General features: G+C 43.6%; 1 protein-coding gene across 2 annotated transcripts in view; it reads left to right on the forward strand.

Annotated features, from left to right (window-relative positions):
• The window catches only part of LOC126354494 (lariat debranching enzyme-like), an 83,560-nt gene that overhangs the window by 20,939 nt on the left and 38,451 nt on the right, over window positions 1-24,170 (forward strand). For both annotated transcript variants that reach the window (XM_050004223.1, XM_050004221.1), the window contains exon 3: window positions 197-488. In XM_050004223.1, the coding sequence (XP_049860180.1) occupies window positions 197-488 (292 nt within the window). The remainder of the gene's footprint in view (window positions 1-196; window positions 489-24,170) is intronic.

A 24,170-nucleotide genomic window follows, 5' to 3' on the forward strand; every position in this document is an offset into this window, starting at 1 on the left:
GGAAGTTCATCCCCCAGATGCAGAAACTTACCAATCTTGTAGTCCCTCTCTGATTTTGATAATTTTCTACTTTCTAAATTGAATTTTCTGTGTTGTAAACTTTTATTAATGTTATGTTTTATAATCACTGAGCATCTGGTTGACAGATCAAAGAGCTTTATTATGAGCCAATAATCAGAAATTACATGTTTCACAGATATTATGCAGGTGAAAAAGTGGCACCTATATTGACTATTTTTATTGGTGGTAACCATGAGGCATCTAACCATCTCCAAGAGCTACCATATGGAGGGTGGGTAGCTCCAAACATTTACTACTTAGGTTATGCCAGTGTAGTAAATGTTGCTGGAGTTCGAATAGGTGGTTTGTCTGGCATATATAAAGGTCATGATTATATGAAAGGACATTTTGAGAAACCTCCTTACACTGAAGAGACAAAACGAAGTGTGTACCATATAAGAAACTTAGAAGTTTTTCGCTTAAAACAGGTAAGAATTATCAGGTTTCTTTCTCATCTTTAGTAAGTTTACTCTTGTAAGGCTTTATTAAGGTACTGTGTGTGAATGCTTGATAGAATTGGGTTATTATCTTTCAAGTAACCTAACTGTGGATTTTAATTATATCTATTGTTATGAGTATCTACTAACACACAATGTCTGGAGATGTTTATATGTGAAAGGAAATGTTATCATATAGAAGTCAGTAAGTTTTAAATTTTAGAGATTTCTCTAAATAAGCAATTAGTTTTAATAATACTTGCCTTCCAGCATGACATTAGGGGAGGGGGGAGGGGGGGGTGATGTCTAGATGGTGTTATGTGCGTGTGGAGTTAGTGCTCAGTCCATCTTTACATGCCAAAATTATTTGCTGAAGAGTCTGTAGGTGAGTAGATATAGTGATGTGAATCCATTTTTGGTACACACGCGAGACAGATATCATATAACTACTTTCTCTGAAAAAGATATATTTGTCTATTCTAAATCCAAATACTTAAAAACAACAAGCAATTATTTTGTGCTGTTAATCTGTTTAAAATATAGTACAGTCCCGCTCTTACTTTCCTGGAATGAACATTTTACTATCATTTACAGTATTATTTATTGCTCCCACTAAATTTCCTTTGTTAGCATGTTAATTCGCACTGGTGTGTGTTAACATATATTACTGTTTTCTCATGGTTTATGCTTTATGAAACAGTGTTAGTAGAGAAAAAAATCTGATGTAATTGACATCAAATGATACTGGCACGTGGTTGGCCTTAAAGCCAAGCAGTATTTACAAATGTTACGCGATTAACTTTCTTGAGCCCTGGATGCTCTTTTTCCCAGTAGATCTGAATCTGTAAAAGTTAGAACAGTTTGCTAGTGCTTCGTCTCCTGCCCCAAGAAACTGCAAAAAGGTGGGAATTTAAGGACATGGGATCTGGATAAGCTGAAAGAAACCAGAGGTTGTACAGAGTTTCAAGGAGAGCATAAGGGAACAATTGACAGCAATGGGGGAAAGAAACACAGTAGAAGAAGAATGCGTAGCTCTGAGGGATGAAGTAGTGAAGGCAGCAGAGGATAGAGTAGGTAAAAAGACGAGGGCTGCTAGAAATCCTTGGGTAACAGAAGAAATATTGAATTTAATTGATGAAAGGAGAAAATATAAAAATGCAGTAAATGAAGCAGGCAAAAAGGAATACCAACGTCTCAAAATTGAGATCGACAGGAAGTGCAAAATGGCTAAGCAAGGATGGCTAGAGGACAAATGTAAGGATGTAGAAGCTTATCTCACTAGGGGTAAGATAGATACTGCCTACAGGAAAAATTAAAGAGACCTTTGGAGAGAAGAGAACCACTTGTACGAATATCCAGAGCTCAGATGGCAACACAGTTCTAAGCAAAGAAGGGAAGGCAGAAAGGTGGAAGGAGTGTATAGAGGGTTTATACAAGGGCGACGTACTTGAGGACAATATTATGGAAATGGAAGAGGATGTAGATGAAGACGAAATGGGAGATAGATAATGCGTGGAGAGTTTGACAGAGCACTGAAAGACCTGAGTCGAAACAAGGCCCTGGGAGTAGACAACATTTCATTAGAACTACTGACGGCCTTGGGAGAGCCAGTCATGACAAAACTCTACCAGCTGGTGAACAAGATGTATGAGACAGGCGAAATACCCTCAGACTTCAAGAAGAATATAATTATTCCAATCCCAAAGAAAGCAGGTGCTGACAGATGTGAAAATTACCGAACTATCAGTTTAATAAGTCACAGCTGCAAAATATTAATGCAAATTCTTTACAAACAAATGGAAAAACTAGTAGATGCGTTCCTCGGGGAGGATCAGTTTGGATTCCGTAGAAATGTTGGAACACGTGAGGCAATACTGACCTTACGACTTATCTTAGAAGAAAGATTAAGAAAAGGCAAACCTATGTTTCTAGCATTTGTAGACTTAGAGAAAGCTTTTGACAATGTTGACTGGAATACTCTCTTTCAAATTATGAAGGTGGCAGGGGTAAAATACAGGGAGCGAAAGGCTATTTACAATTTGTACAGAAACCAGATGGCAGTTACAAGAGTCAAGGGACATGAAAGGGAAGCAGTGGTTGGGAAGGGAGTGAGACAGGGTTGTAGCCGTTGGATAAGCAGCTGCAGCAGCAAGTCGTATAACCCTAGCTTACTTATTTGTTAGATAGTTTAATTAATTTCTTTGCGTGTTTTTGGGTACTTGCATTGTTTAATTCATATATTTCGGGCGTATTATAGTATTTGAGGGTTGTAGCATCGCGCCTTAGTACCTGAATAGTGTAAATTCGCGTAGTCGTCTGTCTTCTGTTTTTGTTGTGAACGGCCAGTGTCGGTTGGCCAGTCAGTGTGCTCCCTGCCGCCGTTGGATAAGCAGCTGCAGCAGCAAGTCGTATAACCCTAGCTTACTTATTTGTTAGATAGTTTAATTAATTTCTTTGCGTGTTTTTGGGTACTTGCATTGTTTAATTCATATATTTCGGGCGTATTATAGTATTTGAGGGTTGTAGCATCGCGCTTTAGTGTTTACTTCGTAGATTCTTATTTAAATTGCGTGTGAGTTTCGTATAGGAGGTGCAATTTCGAGTTTTAGTTACTGTAATCGTAAATTCAGCAGATTGTAGCGCAGTCGTTAGGCATTTGTACAGGTTAGTTGATACATTCTTTGCGTGTTCCGCTTGCGTTATCTAGGCACGGACTCGTGTTTCGGTAACTGTTGTTAAACATCGATTAGAATGGACAGGGACTGCGATTGCTGTGTTCGGATGAGGGCTGACTTGGCATCCCTTCGCTCACAGCTGCAATCGGCGCTGACTTCGGTCGCGCAGCTTGAGGCTGTTGCCAATGGGCACCACTGTGGGGAGCCGGACTCGGGTATCACGGGGATGTCAACCTCGTCCCGTCTATCCCCAGATCGGTCTGCCGCTGTGGTTGCCCCGGTTGCTGCCCGCAGTGGGGCTGAGCCCTCGCCTGTGGTTGATTGGGAGGTCGTTCCAAGGCGTGGCAGGCAGCGAAAGGCGTCCCCGGAGGCTGATCAGAAAGCCTCCCCGGTGCGTCTGACAGACCGGTTTCAGGCACTGTCTCTGGCTGAGCCAGGTGCAGCCGCCTGCCCTGTTTCAGAGGATCATTCTCAGCCTTCAAGGTCCGGGCAATCGCAGAGGGTGGGCTTACTGGTAGTTGGGAGCTCCAATGTTAGGCGCGTAATGGGGCCCCTTAGGGATACGGCTGCTAAGGGGGGGAAGAAATGCAGTGTGCACTCCGTGTGCATTCCGGGAGGAGTCATTCCTGATGTGGAAAGGGTCCTTCCGGATGCCATGAAGAGCACAGGGTGCAGCCAGCTGCAGGTGGTGGCACATGTCGGCACTAATGACGTGTGTCGCTTTGGATCTGAGGAAATTCTCTCTGGATTCCAGCGGCTATCTGATTTGGTGAAGGCTGCCGGTCTTGCTTACGAGATGAAGGCAGAGCTCACCATCTGCAGCATTATTGACAGAACCGACTGCGGACCTTTGGTGCAGAGCCGGGTGGAGGGTCTGAATCAGAGGCTCAGACGGTTTTGCGACCGTATTGGCTGCAGATTCCTAGACTTGCGCCATAGGGTGGTGGGGTTTCGGGTTCCGCTGAATAGGTCAGGAGTTCACTACACTCAGCTGGCGGCTACACGGGTAGCGGAGGCTGTGTGGCGTGGACTGGGCGGTTTTTTTTTAGGTTAGAAGGCCTCGGGAAAGTGCGGGATGGGCTGCAATGTCAAAGGGTGCTTGGCAATTACAGGACGTGCTTGGATCAAGGAACAGTCGGAATTTTAGTTGTAAATTGTTGTAGTTGCGCTGGAAAAGTCCGTGAGCTTCAAGTGCTAATAGAAAGCACAGAAGCTGATATCGTTATAGGTACAGAAAGCTGGCTAAAGCCTGAAATAAGTTCTGCAGAAATTTTTACGAAGTCTCAGACGGTGTTCAGGAAAGATAGATTAGGCAGAATTGGTGGTGGAGTGTTGGTGTCTGTCAGTAGTGGTTTATCTTGTAGTGAAGTCGAAGTAGATACTCTGTGCGAATTGGTGTGGGTGGAGGTTATACTTAACAGCCGAATTAAGTTAATAATTGGCTCCTTCTACCGACCCCCAGACTCCGATGATACAGTTGCGGAACAGTTCAGAGAAAGTTTGAGTCTCGTAACAAATAAATACCCCACTCATGCGGTTATAGTTGGTGGGGACTTCAACCTACCCTCGGTATGTTGGCAAAAATACTTGTTCAAAACCGGTGGTAGGCACAAAACGTCTTCCGAGATTGTCCTAAATGCATTCTCCGAAAATTATTTAGAGCAGTTAGTCCACGAACCCACGCGAATTGTAAGTGGTTGCGAAAACACACTTGACCTCTTGGCCACAAACAATCCAGAGCTGATAGAGAGCATCATGACTGATACAGGGATTAGTGATCACAAGGTCATTGTAGCTAGGCTCAATACCATTTCTTCCAAATCCATCAGAAACAAACGCAAAATAATTTTATTTAAAAAAGCGGATAAAGTACCACTAGAAGCCTTCCTAAAAGACAATTTCCATTCCTTCCGAACTGACTATGCGAATGTAGACGAGATGTGGCTCAAATTCAAAGATATAGTAGCAACAGCAATTGAGATATTCATACCTCATAAATTGGTAAGAGATGGAACGGATCCCCCGTGGTACACAAAAAAGGTCCGAACGCTGTTGCAGAGGCAACGGAAAAAGCATGCGAAGTTCAGAAGAACGCGAAATCCTGAAGATGGGCTAAAATTTACAGACGCGCGAAATTTGGCACGTACTTCGATGCGAGATGCCTTTAATAGGTTCCACAACGAAACATTGTCTCGAAATTTGGTAGAAAATCCGAAGAAATTCTGGTCGTATGTAAAGTACACAAGCGGCAAGACGCAGTCAATACCTTCGCTGCGCAGTGCCGATGGTACTGTTATCGACGACTGTGCCGCTAAAGCGGAGTTATTGAACGCAGTTTTCCGAAATTCCTTCACCAGGGAAGACGAATGGAATATTCCAGAATTTGAAACACGAACATCTGCTAGCATGAGTTTCTTAGACGTAGATACCTTAGGGGCTGCGAAGCAACTCAAATCGCTTGATACGGGTAAGTCTTCAGGTCCAGATTGTATACCGATTAGATTCCTTTCAGATTACGCTGATACTATAGCTCTCTACTTAGCACTCATATACAACCGCTCGCTCACCGATAGATCTGTACCTACAGATTGGAAAATTGCGCAGGTCGCACCAGTGTTCAAGAAGGGTAGTAGGAGTAATCCATTTAACTACAGACCTATATCATTGACGTCGGTTTGCAGTAGGGTTTTGGAGCATATACTGTATTCAAACATTATGAATCACCTCGAAGGGAACGATCTATTGACACGTAATCAGCATGGCTTCAGAAAACATCGCTCTTGTGCAACGCAGCTAGCTCTATATTCGCACGAAGTAATGACCGCTATCGACAGGGGATCTCAAGTTGATTCCGTATTTCTAGATTTCCGGAAAGCTTTTGACACCGTTCCTCACAAGCGACTTCTAATCAAGCTGCGGAGCTATGGGGTATCGTCTCAGTTGTGCGACTGGATTCGTGATTTCCTGTCAGGAAGGTCGCAGTTCGTAGTAATAGACGGCAAATCATCGAGTAAAACTGAAGTGATATCAGGTGTTCCCCAGGGAAGCGTCCTGGGACCTCTACTGTTCCTGATCTATATAAATGACCTGGGTGACAATCTGAGCAGTTCTCTTAGACTGTTCGCAGATGATGCTCTTAATTTACTGTCTAGTAAGGTCATCCGAAGACCAGTATCAGCTGCAAAGCGATTTAGAAAAGATTGCTGTATGGTGTGTCAGGTGACAGTTGACGCTAAATAACGAAAAGTGTGAGATGATCCACATGAGTTCCAAAAGAAATCCGTTGGAATTCGATTACTCGATAAATAGTACAATTCTCAAGGCTGTCAATTCAACTAAGTACCTGGGTGTTAAAATTACGAACAACTTTAGTTGGAAAGACCACATAGATAATATTGTCGGGAAGGCGAGCCAAAGGTTGCGTTTCATTGGCAGGACACTTAGAAGATGCAACAAGTCCACTAAAGAGACAGCTTACACTACACTCGTTCGTCCTCTGTTAGAATATTGCTGCGCAGTGTGGGATCCTTACCAGGTGGGATTGACGGAGGACATCGAAAGGGTGCAAAAAAGGGCAGCTCGTTTTGTATTATCACGTTATAGGGGAGAGAGTGTGGCAGATATGATACACGAGTTGGGATGGAAGTCTTTACAGCATAGACGTTTTTCATCGCGGCGAGACCTTTTTACGATATTTCAGTCACCAACTTTCTCTTCCGAATGCGAAAAGATTTTGTTGAGCCCAACCTACATAGGTAGGAATGATCATCAAAATAAAATAAGAGAAATCAGAGCTCGAACAGAAAGGTTTAGGTGTTCGTTTTTCCCGCTCGCTGTTCGGGAGTGGAATAGTAGAGAGATAGTATGATTGTGGTTCGATGAACCCTCTGCCAAGCACTTAAATGTGAATTGCAGAGTAGTCATGTAGATGTAGATGTAGATGTAGATGTAGCCTCTCCCCAATCTTGTTCAATTTGTATATTGAGCAGGCAGTGAAGGAAACAAAAGAAAAATTCGGAGTAGGTATTAAAATTCATGTAGAAGAAGTAAAAACTTTGAGGTTTGCCGATGGCATTGTAATTCTGTCAGAGACAGCAAAGGACTTGGAAGAGCAGTTGAACGGAATGGACAGTGTCTTGAAATGAGGATATACGATGAACGTCAACAAAAGCAAAACGAGGATAATGGCATGTAGTCAAATTAAATCGGGTGATGCTGAGGGAATTAGATTAGGAAATGAGACACTTGACATAGTAAAGGAGTTTTGCTATTTGGGGAGCAAAATAACTGATGATGGCCGAAGTAGAGAGGTTATAAAATGTAGACTGGCAATGGCAAGGAAAGCGTTTCTGAAGAAGAGAAATTTGTTAACATCAAATATAGATTTATGTATCAGGAAGTCATTTCTGAAAGTATTTGTATGGAGTGTAGCCATGTATGGAAGTGAAACATGGACGATAACTAGTTTGGACAAGAAGAGAATAGAAGCTTTCGAAATGTGGTGCTACAGAAGAATGCTGAAGATAAGGTGGATAAATCACGTAACTAAAGAGGAGGTATTGAATAGGATTGGGGAAAAGAGAAGTTTGTGGCACAACTTGACTAGAAGAAGGGATCGGTTGGTAGGATATGTTCTGAGGCATCAAGTTATCACCAATTTGGTATTGGAGGGCATCGTGGACCGTAAAAACCGTAGAGGGAGACCAAGAGATGAATACACCAAGCAGATTCAGAAGGATGTAGGTTGAAGTAGGTACTGGGAGATGAAGAAGCTTGCACAGGACAGAGTAGCATGGAGAGCTGCATCAAACCAGTCCCAGGACTGAAGACAACAACAACAACATATCCAGTGAAGACAGTGTCATATGCTAGCTAAGGCTGACTGTGTTGGTTGTGCCAATGAACCTGTCATTACAGACTGAGGCAAGTCAAACTTAATGAGTTGGCGCAGTGGTTAGCACACTGGACTCACCTTCAGGAGGACTGTTCAAAGCTGCCTCCAGCCAATCATATTTAGATTTTCCATGATTTCCCTAAATAGCTCCAGTCAAATGCCGGGATGTTTCCTTTGAAACAGCACAGCCAACTTTGTTCCCCATGCTTGACGCAATCCGTGCTTGGGCTCCGTCTCTAATGACGTCTTCCTTTTGAGGCAAGTCAACATCAATCGATAGCTTCTCCCATAACCACTGTGCCAACAGTTAATTGTGTTTATCTCCATCTATATGATTACTCTAACAATGGAAAATCCAGATGGAATGTAACAATACCCCCTCCCCCCCCCCCACACACACACACACAACTTGCATACACATCTGCAGTCTCAGAGACCTGAGACCACACTGCAAACAGCAGCACCAGTGCATTATGGGAGTTGCAACTGGGTGGGGTTAAGGAGGCTGGGGCGGGTAGGGGGAGGGATAGTATGGTGGGAGCGGCAGACAGTCAAGTGTTGCGGATTAGATGGAGGGCAGGAGAGAAGTTGGGGAGGGGGCAAGTAGCAGAAAGGAGAGAATTAAAAGACTGGGTGTGGCGATGAAATGGTGGCTGTGTAGTGCTGGAATGGGAATGGGGAGGGGGCTGGATGGGTGTGGACAGTGACTAATGAAGGTAGAGGCCAGGAGGGTTACGGGAACGTAGGATGTATTGCAGGGAAAGTTCCCACCTGCGCAATTCAGAAAAGCTGGTGTTGGTGGGAAGGATCCATATGGCACAGGCAGTGAAGCAGTCATTAAGATGAGGATATCATGTTTGGCAGCATTTTCAGCAACAGGGTGGTCCACTTGTTTCTTGGCCACAGTTTGTCGGTGGCCGTTCATGTGGACAGACAGCTTGTTGGTTGTCATGCCTACATAGAATGCAGCACAGAGGTTGCAGCTTAGCTTGTAAATCACATGACTGCTTTCACACGTAGCCCTGCCTTTGATGGGATAGGTGACGTTAGTGACTGGACTTGAGTAGGTGGTGGTAGTTGGATGTATGGGACAGGTCTTGCATCTAGGCCTATTGCAGGGGTATGAGCCATGAGGTAAGGGATTGGGAGTGGGGCTTGTGTAAGGATGGAAGAGTATTTTGTGTAAGTTTGGTGGACGGCAGAATACCACGTTAGGAGGGGTGGGAAGGATAGTGGGCAGCACATTTCTCATTTCAGGGCATGACGAGAGGTAATCGAAACCCTGGCAGAGAATGTAATTCAGTTGATCCAGTCCCGGATAGTGCTGAGTTATGAGGGGAATGCTCCTCTGTGGCTGGCGTGTGGGACTTTGGGAGGTGGTGGGAGACTGGAAAGATAGGGACAGGAGATTTGTTTTTGTACAAGGATGGGAGGATAATTACAGTCAGTGAAGGCTTCAGTGAGACCCTCGGTATATTTTGAGAGGGATTGCTCGTCACTGTAGATGTGATGACCACTGGTGGCTAGGCTGTACGGAAGGGACTTGTTCGTATGGAATGGGTGGCAGCTGTCGAAGTGGTGGTTTTGCTGGTGGTTAGTAGGTTTGATAGAGACGGAGGAACTGATGTAGCCATCTCTGAGGTGAAGGTCAACATCTAGGAAGGTGGCTTGTTGGGTTAATTAGGACCAGGTGAAGCAAACGGGGGAGAAGTTGTTGAGGTTCTGGTGGAATGTGAATGAGGTGTACTCATCTTCATTCCAGATAGCAAAGATGTCATCAGTGAATCTGAACCAGGTGAAGGGTTTAGGATTCTGGGTTTTTAGGAAGGATTCCTCTTGATGGCCCATGAATAGGTTAGCATAGGATGGCGCTATGCGGGTGCCCATAGCCATACCACAGATTTGTGTTTAGGTAATGCCTACAAAGGAGAAGTAATTGTGGGTGAGGATATAGTTGGTCATGGAGGCTAGGTAGGAGGTTGTTGGTTTGGAATCGATAGGGCGTTTGGAAAGGTAGTGTTCGACAGCAGTAAGGCCTTGGGCATTAGGAATGTTAGTCTACAGGGAGGTGGCATCAATAGTGACGAGCAGGGCACTGTGTGGTAAAGTAATAGTAACTGTGGAGAGTCGGTTGAGGACATGGTTGGTATCTTTTATATAGGAGCATAGGTTCCGGGTAATAGGTTGAAGGTGTTGGTCTACAAAAGCAGAGATTCTCTCAGTGGGGCCACAATGGGGCGTCTTGGTGGTTGGGTTTATGGACTTTAGGAAGCACGTAGAAGGTGGGAGTGCGGGGAGTGGTAGAGGTAAGTAGAGAGATGGACTCTGGGCAGTGGTTCTGGGATGGGCCTAAGGATTTGAGTAGTGACTGGAGATCCTGCTGGATTACTGGAGTGGGATCACTTGGCATAGTTTGTAGGTGGAAGTATCTAACAGCTGATGGAGTCCTTCTGCCACGTAATCCGTGCGGTTTAAAACAACGGTGGTGGAGCCTTTGTCAGCAGGTAGGATTATAAGGTCAGGAGCAGTTTTTAGATGGTGGGCTGCGGTTCTTTTTGTGGATAGGTTAGTTTGCATGTTGAGGGATTTGGCGAATGACGTTGGGGCAAGGTTGGAGGTTAAGAAAGTTAACAGGAAGGGGGGGGCTTTGGAGGCAGTGGGGGTGGATCACAGTTAGATGGAGGAGTGAACTGAGTTAGGCAAGGTTCAAGGGTTGGTAGCAAAAAAGTGTTTCCACTGTAGGGACTGAGAGAAGATCTTTAACTAGTTCTGCATGGTTGAATTTGGGAGAGGGTCAAAAGGTGAGGAGGCCTTTGGAAAGGACTGATATTTCTGTGGGACTAAGGCTTCTGGAGGAAAGATTCATAACTGTGTTGTGGGTCTGTTTAGATTCTGGGTTCTGTGTGGTGGTGGGACGGAGTTCTGGAGGGTGGGGTAAATGTAGTAGGTCTGCGAGACAGGGTTTGTCAGCTATGAGGGGGCATGGGGTAGGTTTGGAGGTGGTTGTAGAAGTGGTGGACAGTGGTACTCCGAGGTGGGAGTAGGAAGTGAGTAGGATGGAGTGTTTTTTGAGGTAGTGTTGTGAATGTTGCTCAAGTTCCTGCAGGGCAAGAGTTTCAATGTGTGTTATGGGTTCCAGGAATTTGTGTTTGCATAGCAGGAGAATTTTGCAGCTGGAGAGAAGGTACTGCAAGGAGGATTGGGCTTGGTTGATATGGTTTTGCAGGACTGTGTTAGTGAGGACTAAGGATTGGCGGAATCTGAACAGGTGGAGGTGATTGTGGAAGGAGGGGTGGCAACCAGAGATGGGTAATTTGATGGTAAGGCCATTAGGGGGATTTCACGAGCAAAGCAACAATGCAGGAACAATATGTGGGACTGGGATCTGGCTAGGAATAAGGAAAGTTTTCTGTATTGATGCAGATGGAAGGAGCATGGATCCTGGGTGATGCAAAAAATGCGAAAAATTACGTAAGAAAGTAGAATGATGTTTGAAAAATTACGCAAAAATACACCCAAATGCATGTGAAAAGTATGAAAAGGACGAAGTGGATGCACAAGAGAGGGGGGGGGGGGGGACGAAATGACGAAATGAAATCTGAGGAAGATGACGATTGTGGACGGCGAAAACTCGGTAAAATTTAGGAGAAGTCACAAGGGTCAAAGTAGAAAATAACTAATCAATAATAAATATATGTATATTAATGTGGGTAGCAGGTTTAATGGCGGATAAGCGTAAGGGCGATGGCAGATGTGACTGGAAGAGGGGGATTTAGTGGGTGCGAACAGGCATAGAACGGGGAAAGTGTGGGGGTGGGGAGAGGTTCGCAGTTAGAGATGTAAGATCATGTGGCACCGTAAAAGTGCGGGAGATAACATGCAAAAATCTGGGAATTGACACAGGGAGTGTGATTAGTTTGAAGGTATAGGCTTCATTATATCTGCAGGAGTAATGTAGGACCTAAGCTGCTGCACTAACAATCAGCATGGTCTTGAGGCTGTCGATACAGTGTGGCTCATAAGTATAGCATGCAGTGTGGTTTGTAAGGCAACAAGAGAAACACAGGAAAGAAAAGAAAGAAGGAAGGACACTGAGTATAGCAGATGCAAAGGAATGTAGTTACAAAGGAAAACAGCACAGAGTTAGGATCGAAGAAAAGCAGTCAGGCAAAAATCAAGCAATGGAAAATCCAGGATGGAATGTAACAATACCAGAGAAGGAAAGTTGCTACTCACCATATAGCAGAGATGCTGAGTCGCAATAGGCACACACAATTCCTTACCCCCACCTAGTTGCCACTCCCATCATGCACTGATGCTGCTGTTCACAGTGTGGTGTCAGCTCTCGGAGACTGCAGACATGTGTGCAAGTTGCATTTATGTGTGCGGGCGCCTGTGCGTGCGTGCGTGTGTGTGTGTGTGTGTGTGTGTGTGTGTGTGTGTACTGCTGAAAAAGGCCTTAATGGCCGAAAGTTTTAATTGTGTGAATCTTTTTATTGTGCCCATCGCGACTCCGCATCTCCGCTGTATGGTGAGTAGCAACTTTCCTTGTCTGGTATTGTTATATGATTACTCTGAAATTTAAAATTAAGTGGCTGGCAGAGGGTTCAACAAACCACTTTCAAGCTATTCCTCTTCTATTCCACTCTCGAACAGCACATGGGAATAACAAACACTAACATTCATCCATGCAAGGTCTAATTTCTCTTATTGCATTAATGAGATCATTTCTCCCTTTGTGAGTTCTAGCAAAATATTTTCAAACTCTGAGGAGAAAGTTGGTGATTAAAATTTCATGAGAAGATTGTACCACAGCAAAAAGGTCTTTATTTTTATGATTGCTTCCCCGAATTCGCATATCAAATGAATGGCACCCTCTTCCCTATATCGCAATAATACAAAATGAGTTGCCCTTCGATGCGCTTCATCACACTGCACAGCAGTACCCCAGAAGACGGCAGATGAGTGTAGTGTAAGAAGGCTCTTTAGTAGACCTGTTGTATTTTCTAAGTCTTCTGCCAGTAAATGACAGTCTTTGGTTTGCTTTCCCCATAGCATTATCTGTGTGATTGTTCCAGTTTGTTATTCGTCATTTAATGCTTAAGTATTTAGTTGAATTTAGAGATTTCAGATTTGTGTGATGTATCATGTGACCAAAATTTAGTGGATTCCTTTTATTACTCATGTGGATGACTTAACACATTTAGTTATTTAATCTCAGTTGTCACTTTTCGCACCTTGTCTAAATCATTTTGCAATTGGCTTTGATAGTTTGGTGACTGTAAATGACAGCATCATCTGCAAACAATCTAAGAGGCCTGCTAAGATTGTCACCTAAATTGTTCATGTAGAGCAAGAACAGTAGAGGGCCTATACCACTTCCTTGGGGAACACCAGATATTACTTGTGTTTTACTTGATGACTTTCAGTCGTTTACTGTGAACCGTGACTTTTCTGAGAGGAGACCTCGAATTCAATCTCAAAAGTGAGGTAGTATCCATAGACATGGAATTTTGTTAGAAGTTGCTTGTGAGGAAATGTATCAAAAGCCTTCTAGAAATCTAAAAGTATGGTATCAATATGAGCTTCACTGTCAATCACACTCATTACTTTGTGAGAATAAAGAGCTAGTTGTGTTTCACAAGAATGATATTTTCTGAATTTTTATTAAGTGATTTAAGCTGTTTCTATAAACCAAGCCTATCTACCTCTGAATTACTCATGTTGGTATTTGTTCTCGATTTGAATTCGGAAATATTTATTTTGTCTCCTTTGCTTAAGGAATGTAGAAAACTGTTTAGTAACTCTACTTCAGTGGCACTGTCATCAGTAACATCACCATTGTTATTACGCAGTGAAGGTATTGATCATGTCTTACCACTGGTGTCCTTCACATATGACCAAAATCTCCGTGTGTTTTGTGCCAGATCTCGAGACAAGAGATTTGTTATGGAAACTATTAAAAGCATCTTGTACTGAAGAATGTGTAAAATGTAGCCAATCTTGAGGGTTTTGCATTCTTTTAAAATTGACATGCTTTTTTGTTGCTTCTGCAACAATGTTCTAACCTGTTCTGTATACCATGGGGGACAGTACCATCTCATATTAATTTATTTGGTATATACCTCTAGATAGCCATCTTTGTACCACACCTGGTGCACGCTTCCATAGTCGGATTTGAAGGAGTTGATACTCTTTTATAGCAAAGCTTCAGGCAAATTTTTATGTACTTTTTTAAACAATGAAAAATCCAGGATGAGATGTGACATATTTTGAAAAGGAAAGTTGCTACTCATCATGTAGCGGAGGTGCTTAGTCTCAGATAGGCACGACAAAAAGACTGTCACAAATATAGCTTCTGGCCAGTAAGGCCTTCGTCAGAATTATACAGCAAACACACACACACACACACACACCTGTGTGCGCACACAAAGGCAACTCATACACACACACCTGTGTGTGCACACAAAGGCAACTCACACACACGACTGCAGTCTCAGGCAACTGAGGCCACACTGTGAAAATCAACACCAATGAATGATGGGAGTCCCTCCGTCTAACCTCCCGACTGCACAATGCCACCCTACCCTCTTTCCATCTCGTCCCTCCACACTCCCAAACAGCACGTTACTGTCCACCACACCTACCCTTCTCTCTCTCTCTCTCTCTCTCTCTCTCTCTCTCTCTCTCTCTCCCTCCCCCTCCCCCTCCCTCTCTCCCCCCCCCCCTCCCTGCCACAGCCTCCTCGTTACCCCCACCCAGTTGCCACTCCCATCATGCACCAGTTCTGCAGATCACAGTGTGGCTTCAGTAGTCTGAGACTGCAGTCATACATGTGTGAGTTGTGTTTGCATGAGTGTGTATGTGTGTGTTTGCCATCTAATGGTGATGAAGGCCTTACTGGCTGAAAACTATATTTGTGAGTCTTTTTGTTGTGCCTATCTGCGACTCAGCATCTCCACTATATGGTGAGTAGCAACTTTCCGTTTCATAATATTGTTGTATCTACTTTTTTAAAAAGATGTATGTTGTGTTTATTTGTGATGGATTTAAATGTCACGGTATTGTGTCTCGCTGCATCTACATCTACATTTATACTCTTCAAACCACCATGAGGTGCATGGCAGAGAGTACGTTCCATTGTACTGATTATTAGGGTTTCTTCCCATTCATGTATGGAGTGAGGGAAGAATGGTTGTTTGAGTGCTTCTGTGTGTGCAGTAGTTATTCTAATCTTATCTTCACAATTCCTATGTGGGCAATACCTAGGGGGTTGTAGTGTATTCCTAGAACAATCATTTAAAGCTGTTCTTGAAGCTTTAGTAGACTTTCTTGGGATAGTTGACATCTACCTTCGATAATCCATAGAACTGGGCACGGTTTTTTTATTCAAGGAATCTATGGTGGATTATAGTTAGAAGAGGGAGTAACTCAGCTGCAAACTCAGTATGGAATCTAACTGGGATTCCATTAGACCCTGGAGCTTTGTTCAATTTTAATGACTTCAGCTGTTTCTCAACACCACTGACACATACTTGTCATTTTTACAGTAGTACAAGGGTTACATTGAAGCAGTTCTCCTGGGTTTTCCTTTGCAAAGGGACATTTGAAAACTGGGTCAAACATTTCAGCTTTAGTTTTGCTACCCATGATTTAAATTCCTATGTCATTCACTAGGAACAAGACATTAACTTTGGTGCCACTAACCGCCTTGACAAATGACCAGAATTTATTTGGGTTCTGTGAAAGATCACTTGAAAATATTCTGATATAGTATTCATTGAAGGAATTAAGCATTGCTCTCTTGACAGCCAAAGTGTTTCATTCAACATATCTATCTATAGCCCTACACTTTGTTTCACACCTATTATGCAGTAATCTCTTTCTATCCAGCGCATAATCAACTATTCTTTTAAACTTCAGCCATGGTTCCTCTACATACATTTGCCATGTGCTGAAAGTATCAAGTTCCTCATTGAGGTATAACACTGCTGATTTTTTTTATCTAGTGTCTTGAACATATATACCTTTCTGCTTGGTCGAGTTGTCCTTTGTACTTTGATAATCATTGTTGCCACAACAGCATCATGGTCACTGATGCCATTTTCGATGTGGACATCCTTAGAGAGATCAGGCCTATTTGTTGCCATTAGATCCAGTATATTTCCATCACGAGTGGGGTTCCTAACCATCTGTTCCAGGTAGTTTTTAGAGAAGGCATTTAGTAAAGTTTCACAGGATGTCGTATCACACCCTTTACTAACAAGATTGTAATTTTTACCAGTTAAATGTTGGATGATTAAAGTCTCCACTGATGATTACAGTACGATGGGGGAACTTACGTATAAGTGAGCTAAGGGTTTTCTCTAAAGTTTTTGGTTACATCAAGAGATTAGCGTGATGGGTGATAGGAGAATCCAATTATCATTTTATGCCCACCCCTGATGCTGAGTCTTGCCCAAACAGTCTCAGATGCAGCTTCAATTTCTAGCTCGGTGGATTTGAATTTTTTTTTTCTGCTGTGACAAATACAATACCCCCATTTCCCATTTGTCTATCCTTTCAATATACATTTCAATTTTCCCCAAAAATCTCACTGCTATCAATTTCAGGTTTCAGCTAGCTTTCTGTACCTAGTATTATGTGAGCTTCACTGCTTTTTATGAGCGATTCAAACTCTGGCACTTCGTTGTGAATGCTTTATCAGTTTACCATTAGGATTTTAATACTCTCATCTGTGGGAGGTTTTCGATCTTTCACTGATACTTCTGGGTGGCCTATAGCTGTCTTTATCTGGATTGGATGAAGAGTTGCCTAATCTGAAAAACATTTGTGTGCGCCCCACACCCAGTCAGGTACCTGAGTAGCAGCCTCTGATGTGTAGTACACACCTGATCCATTTAGGAGGACCCTACAGTTCTCAACACGATGGCACAAATCCAGGAAATTGCAGCATAGCTTGTCACAGAACCTTCGAAGTCTCTGATTCAGTCCTTCCACTCGACTCAGAACCAAGGGGCCCTGATCAGTTCTGGGGAGAATGCTTCAAATTGTGAACTTCATTGAAATCCCCTCTACAAAGCTTGTCTTCTCAATATTCTCTGCCAGTTGCTGGAATGACTCAACAATGACAGAATCCAGATGACAGTCATCATTTGTTCCAACGTGCACCACAATCTACGAGTGGTGCCATGTTGGCTGCCGGAATAGCCTCTTCAACATTTTGATTGCATACACACTGAGTGTGCCTAGTGTTCTTTCCTGCCCCTTGCTACCGATTCCATAACGGGTATCATCATCCACCATATGTTTGAACTGACGATGATTAATAGACCCTACCTTTTTGTTTTTTTTTTCTCCTCCTGAAATCATATGAAACAGTTTTCCTCAGAATAGGTGAAGTGAGTGTCACCGGCTTAGTTTCAGTGAAAGACAGCACTTCAGACTTGTTGGTTAGGGGGATTGGTACAACACCCTGTATAGGATGCCTAGCTCTACCATTGACATGTCACTCGCAGTCAGGTAGACTAGTAATGGCGGTTCCTGTGCTTTCTGCAGAGGAAACAGGATCCACAGAAGAGGATAGTACGTGAAGTATCTCTGGTAACTGGTGTCGCAAATGTTCCAAAATTCACGATACATCACAATATACACTGGTACTGATACAATCAACGAAAGATTGAGCAGGAATGATGCAAACAATAAAATATTAATATCTAGAACTTAAAATCAAATCACGATCTTGAACATGCGACCTTGTGGTCACTGATCCTTGTATCCAAAAACGTCCCCTATTTGTCTGGGATTATTTGTTGACAAAAGGTCAAGTATGTTTCCATAACCTTTTATGCTTTGAGTGAGCTTCTAAACTAATTGTTCACATTAGTTTTCTGAGAATGCATTCAGTATGATTTTGGGTGGTTGTTTATGGCTTCCTCCAATTAAAAACATGTTTTTTCCCCAACATACTGAGGGTAGGTTGAAGTCACCACCAAGTAATGTGAATGGGTGAGTTGGATACGTATTTGAAGTGAGACACAAGCTCCTTTGAATTGGTCAGCAACTGTATGGACAGAGGCAGGAGGTCGGTAAAAGGTACCAATTATTAATTTATTCCGGTTGTCAAGTATAACCTCTACTTGTACTAACTCACAGGGAATATCTGTTTCAATTTCATTACAAGGAAAACTATTTTTGACAGCAGTAAACACTCCAGCACCAACTGTATTTAATCTACACATTCTGAACACATTTAGGTCCTTTGTAAAAATTTCGGCTGAACTTATTGCCAGCTTTCCACAGCTATAACGATTTAAGCTTCAGTGCTTTCTGTTAGTGCTTCTCTGGTTCTTCTCCCAACACAGCTATTATTTACAACAACAATACTGATTGTTGCTAGGTCTATCTTCCTGTGTTTCTGCTGCACCTTTCTAGACTGATGTCCTTTCTGTAGTTTCCCCGGACACTGTAACCTAAAAAAATACCTAGTCCCTTCCACACAGGCCCTGCTACCCGTGAAGCTACTTCCTGTGTGTAGTTGACACTTGACCCAATAAGTGGATCCTGAAAACCCACCATTTATGGGAATAAGTCAAGGAATCTGAGCCTACACAGTTGCAGAGCTATCTACGCCTCTGATTCAGACCCTCCACTTGGCTCTGTAGCAAAGAAACACACTGGGTCCTGTCAAAGATGCTACAGATATTTAACAAGCATCTTGCAGGCAAGACTCACAGTCTTTACCACTTCTGCTAAACACCCAAAACCAGAAAGAATCTCTTCCAATTCAAAGTGACATACGTCATTAGTACTGATATGAGCCCCATGCGCAGTTCGCTGCACCTTGTGCTTCTCATGGCATCCGGTAGCAGCCTCGCCAAATCTCGAGTGACTCCTGAAATCCCTCCTTGCCAGCCGCATTCCAAAGAGGTTCCATCACGTGCATAACATTGCAGCTCCCAAAAACCAGTAATCCCACTCTATGTGAATGCCCATACCTTGCAGGCGAAAAGGCTGCATGTGGAACAGGACGCGCGACTGCATGTGGCTCAGGGACCACAGAGGAGGGATTGATTTAGTGCAGGTGGTACCAGGGGTGGCTGCAGTAGTGGACTGATTGGAAGACACGTAGAACTTACTAGGTGTCCCTCAGATCTCCATATCCAGTGTTTCCAGAGTGATACTCAATGGCAACATCCTCAAGCTGTGTGACCAAAACCAACACAGCCTGGAGCTGTCAGTGAAGTGTCGCTAATTCAACTCAGATCTGAACACAGCAATCACAGTTTGTATCCACACTAAAAATGGTGAACAAGGTACTCCGGGCAGTAACCATACAGATAACTGAGAACTATGTAGAGTTGTTTTTAGCCTTGCATAAGTGATTGTAGTGTTGTGTTGTTGGCTGTTTTAAAGGAGCAGATGTTCATTGTGGAAAAAGCATTACACTTAAAAGCTGCTGAAAGATAGCACCATGTCTCACTTCCCTTTTACTAGACCAATGAAAGATGTGCATGTGAAAAACATAACTTTAATTAGTAGCATAAAGAGTATCTACTGTGTCTGGGTTTGTTGGAATTTATGTGCAGATATGTGGGGGAAAAAAATGCGGTCACAACACAACAATGTTGTTATGTAGTGTCTATGCAATGCTATCTCAAGTTAAGTACGAACTTAAGGTTTTGGGTCAAGCGTTGAAGTATCATGTATGAACATGTTGTCTGAAAAGCTTTGTTAATTATTCATTGTTGAGCGTTGAGAACTTATTTGTGTTGTGATTTCGTAGTGAGTTGTTGAAATGTAGAAACTCCTATAGCCTTCACCCCTCTGCAATTAGAAAAGAAATCAGTGGCACTCCATAACAGGACCACAACCTCAAGAGAAAACAAGAGTGACAAGAAAATTCAGAAAAGAAGACTTGACATCTTGCAATATATTGATCAATTAAAATCAATTCAGAATGGGGGAAACACCTCAAAGGGCTGTGTGGTGTACAAATGCAAAAACTGTTAGTATATGACAGTGTGTTAGATTACAAGAACATGTTAAGCAGTATAAACTGAAAGCCGGCTGGAGTGGCCAAGCGATTCTAGGTGCTAGTCTGGAACCGCGTGACTGCTACGGTCGCAGGTTCGAATCCTGCCTCTGGCATGGATGTGTGTGATATCCTTAGGTTAGTTAGGTTTAAGTAGTTCTAAGTTCTAGGGGACTGATGACATCAGATATTAAGTCCCATAGTGCTCAGATCCATTTATGAACTGAAAGACAACTTCAATATAGATGTAACTGATCCATGCTTCAGCATCCTTTCAAATAAATCACTTCAAATGAAAAAAATTGCAATAGAGTCAAATACTGTAAAGCTCACCTCACAGTAATGCTATACACAAATGCTGATATCTCTAAAATTAAAGTATTTGTGAATGGGAAATTTTTAAAAAAAAGTTGTTTTAAAAATGTAAAAACATTGCCGATAACAAAATGTGGACGACACCAGAACTGTTTGAGAAGCAGTTGCATATCATCTGTTTGTGGATTTTTGCCCTGTGCAACAACATCAGCAGAACCAAAAAAAATTTATATACAGTTAGATTTCCTGCTACCAGACTGCACAAGAAAACTGTGGCCCTTGGGTTTGGGCATTTATCCAGGCCTTCAAAACTTATTGCAGGTAAGCCATTAAGGCATTAAAATTCATGGCAGCTGGAAAAAAACCATCCACCTTTAAATTGTCAATTTCAGATGCTTTGCGTTATAGTCCCAGGGCATGCACAGAGGTTAAAAGTCCACCATCTTCAACTGGATTCAAAAAATTGTATTCATTAAAACAGATTAAGGAAATTGATGACATAGCAGATGTAATAATGACGACTTCATGTTTAATTGTGGGAAAAGCTACAGCTGGAATATCCAGTGCAGTATTTCCTACACATGGACAGCAGTGTCATCACTGTTGAGAAAGTTTCATGTACAATCTGCCCTGACAGCCGAGTGTGTTAACCCACTTATTCCGGGACATGGGGAGGTGAGCGTGACCTACCTTGGATTTATCTTGGGGATTAACAACAAGGGCTGGTGAGCCGGCAGCCTGTATGTGGTTTTTAGGTGGTTTCCTACATCTTACTAGGTATAAATGCCAGGTTGATAACCACATTCTGCCTCAGATACAGGCTCCACAAGTATTTAGAAAACGTTCTCACATTAACATATTAGATTTACTTGAAACACCAACAGGTGGTGTGCGTCACATATTCCATCCTGGAAGATGAATAAGAGATTGGTGTCCCTAGATGTTTAGTGTCTTCAATCCCATAAGCACAGTGACCACCACAGGGAAAAACGGTGACACTGTAATAAGTGATAGTCATTATGACATTAGGATTTCTTCTATTGCAGATGTAAATGCTGCAGTGAAGACTATATATAATAGAGGGAAACATTCCACGTGGGAAAAATATATCTAAAAACAAAGATGATGTGACTTACCAATCAAAAGCGCTGGCAGGTCAATACACACAAAATTCAAGCTTTCGCAACAAACCGTTGCTTCATCAGGAAAGAGGGAAGGAGAGGGAAAGACGAAAGGATGTGGGTTTTAAGGGAGAGGGTAAGGAGTCATTCCAGTCCCGGGAGCGGAAAGACTTACCTTAGGGGGAAGAAAGGACAGGTGTACACTCGCACACACACACATATCCATCCGCACATACACAGACACAAGCAGACATTTGTAAAGGCAAAGAGTTCGGGTAGAGATGTCAGTCGAGGCGGAAGTACAGAGGCAAAGAAGTTGTTGAAAGACAGGTGAGGTATAAGCGTCAACTTGAAATTAGCGGAGGTTGAGGCCTGGCGGATATCGAGAAGAGAGGATATACTGAAGTGCAAGTTCCCATCTCCGGAGTTCGGATAGGTTGGTGTTGGTGGGAAGTATCCAGATAACCCGGACGGTGTGTCACTGTGCCAAGATGTGCTGGCCGTGCACCAAGGCATGTTTAGCCACAGGGTGATCCTCATTACCAACAAACACTGTCTGCCTGTGTCCATTCATGCGAATGGACAGTTTGTTGCTGGTCATTCCCACATAGAAAGCGTCACAGTGTAGGCAGGTCAGTTAATAAATCACATGGGTGCTTTCACATGTGGGTCTGCCTTAGGTCGTGTACACCTTCTGGGTTACAGGACTGGAGTAGTTGGTGGTGAGAGGGTGCATGGGACAGGTTTTACACCGGGGGCGGTTACAAGGGTAGGAGCCAGAGGGGGGGGGGGGGGGGAGGTGGTTTGGGGATTTCATAGGGATGAACTAAGAGGTTACGAAGATTAGGTGGACGGCGGAAAGACACTCTTGGTGGAGTGGGGAGGATTTCATGAAGGGTGGATCCATTTCCGGGCAGGATTTGAGGAAGGCGTATCCCTGCTGGAGATCCACATTCAGAGTCTGATCCAGTCCCGGAAAGTATCTTTTCACAAGTGGGGCACTTCTGTGGTTCTTCTGTGGGAGGTTCTGGGTTTGAGGGGATGACGAAGTGGCTCTGGTTATTTGCTTCTGTCCCAGGTCGGGAGGGTAGTTACGGGGTGCGAAAGCTGTTTTTAGGTTGTTGGTGTAATGGTTCAGGGGTTCCGGACTGGAGCAGATTCGTTTGCCACGAAGACCTAAGCCGTAGGGAAGGGACCGTTTGTTGTGGAATGGGTGGCAGCTGTCATAATGGAGGTACTGTTGCTTGTTGGTGGGTTTGATGTGGACGGACATGTGAAGCTGGCCATTGGACAGATGGAGGTCAACGTCAAGGAAAGTGACATGGGATTTGGAGTAGGACCAGGTGAATCTGATGGAACCAAAGGAGTTGAGGTTGGAGATGTCATCAATAAATCTGTACCAAACTTTCGGTTGACAGGCCTGCGTAACCAAGAAGGCTTCCTCTAAGTGACCCATGAATAGGATGGCGTACGAGGGGGCCATCCTTGTACCCATGGCCATTCCCTTTAATTGTTTGTATGTCTGGCCTTCAAAAGTGAAGAAGTTGTGGGTCAGGATGAAGCTGGCTGGTAGTGAGGAAAGAGGTTTTAGATAGGGTAGCAGGTGATGGGCGTGAAAGGAGGTGCTCCATTGCAGCGAGGCTCTGGACGTGCGGAATATTTGTGTATAAGGAAGTGGCATCAATGGTTACAGGGATGGTTTCCGGGGTTTTAGATTGGGTAAGGATTCCAGGCATTCGAGAAAGTGGTTGGTGTCCTTGATGAAGGATGGGAGACTGCATGTAATGGGTTGAAGGTATTGATCTACATAGGCAGGGATACGTTCCGTGGGGGCTTGGTAACCAGCTACAATGGGGCGGCCGGGATGATTGGGTTTGTGAATTTTAGGAAGAAGGTAGAAGGTAGGGGTGCGGGGTGTCGGTGGGGTCAGGAGGTTGATGGAGTCAGTTGAAAGGTTTTGTAGGGGGCCTAAGGTTCTGAGGATTCCTTGAAGCTCTGCCTGGACATCAGGAGTGGGATTACCTTGGCAAACTTTGTATGTGGTGTAGTCTGAAAGCTGGCGCAGTCCCTCAGCCACATACTCCAGACGATCAAGTACCACGGTTGTGGAACCCTTGCCTGCCGGAAGAATGACGATGAATTGGTCAGCCTTCAGATCACGGATAGCTTGGGCTTCAGCAGTGGTGATGTTGGGAGTAGGATTAAGGATTTTTTTAAGAAGGATTGAGAGGCACCCGGAAGGTATACACGATCAAAGGCAGAGCCACATGTGAAAGCACCCACATGATTTACCAACTGACCTGCCTACACTGTGAAGTTTCTATGTGGGAATGACCAGCAACAAACTGTCCATTCTCATGAATGGACACAGGCAGACTGTGTTTGTTGGTAATGAGTATCACCCTCTGGCTAAACATGCCTTGGTGCACGGCCAGTAAATCTTGGCACAGCAACACCGTCCGGGTCATCTCGATACTTCCCACTAACACCAACCTGTCAGAACTCTGGAGATGGGAACTTGCCCTTCAATATATCCTCTCTTCTCATTATCCGACAGGCCTCAACCTCCGCTAATTTCAAGTTGTCGCCGCTCATACTTCTCCAGTCTTTCAACAACATCTTTGCCTCTGTACT

This window comes from Schistocerca gregaria, chromosome 3, assembly GCF_023897955.1.
Source record: "Schistocerca gregaria isolate iqSchGreg1 chromosome 3, iqSchGreg1.2, whole genome shotgun sequence".
Taxonomy (NCBI): domain Eukaryota; kingdom Metazoa; phylum Arthropoda; class Insecta; order Orthoptera; family Acrididae; genus Schistocerca; species Schistocerca gregaria.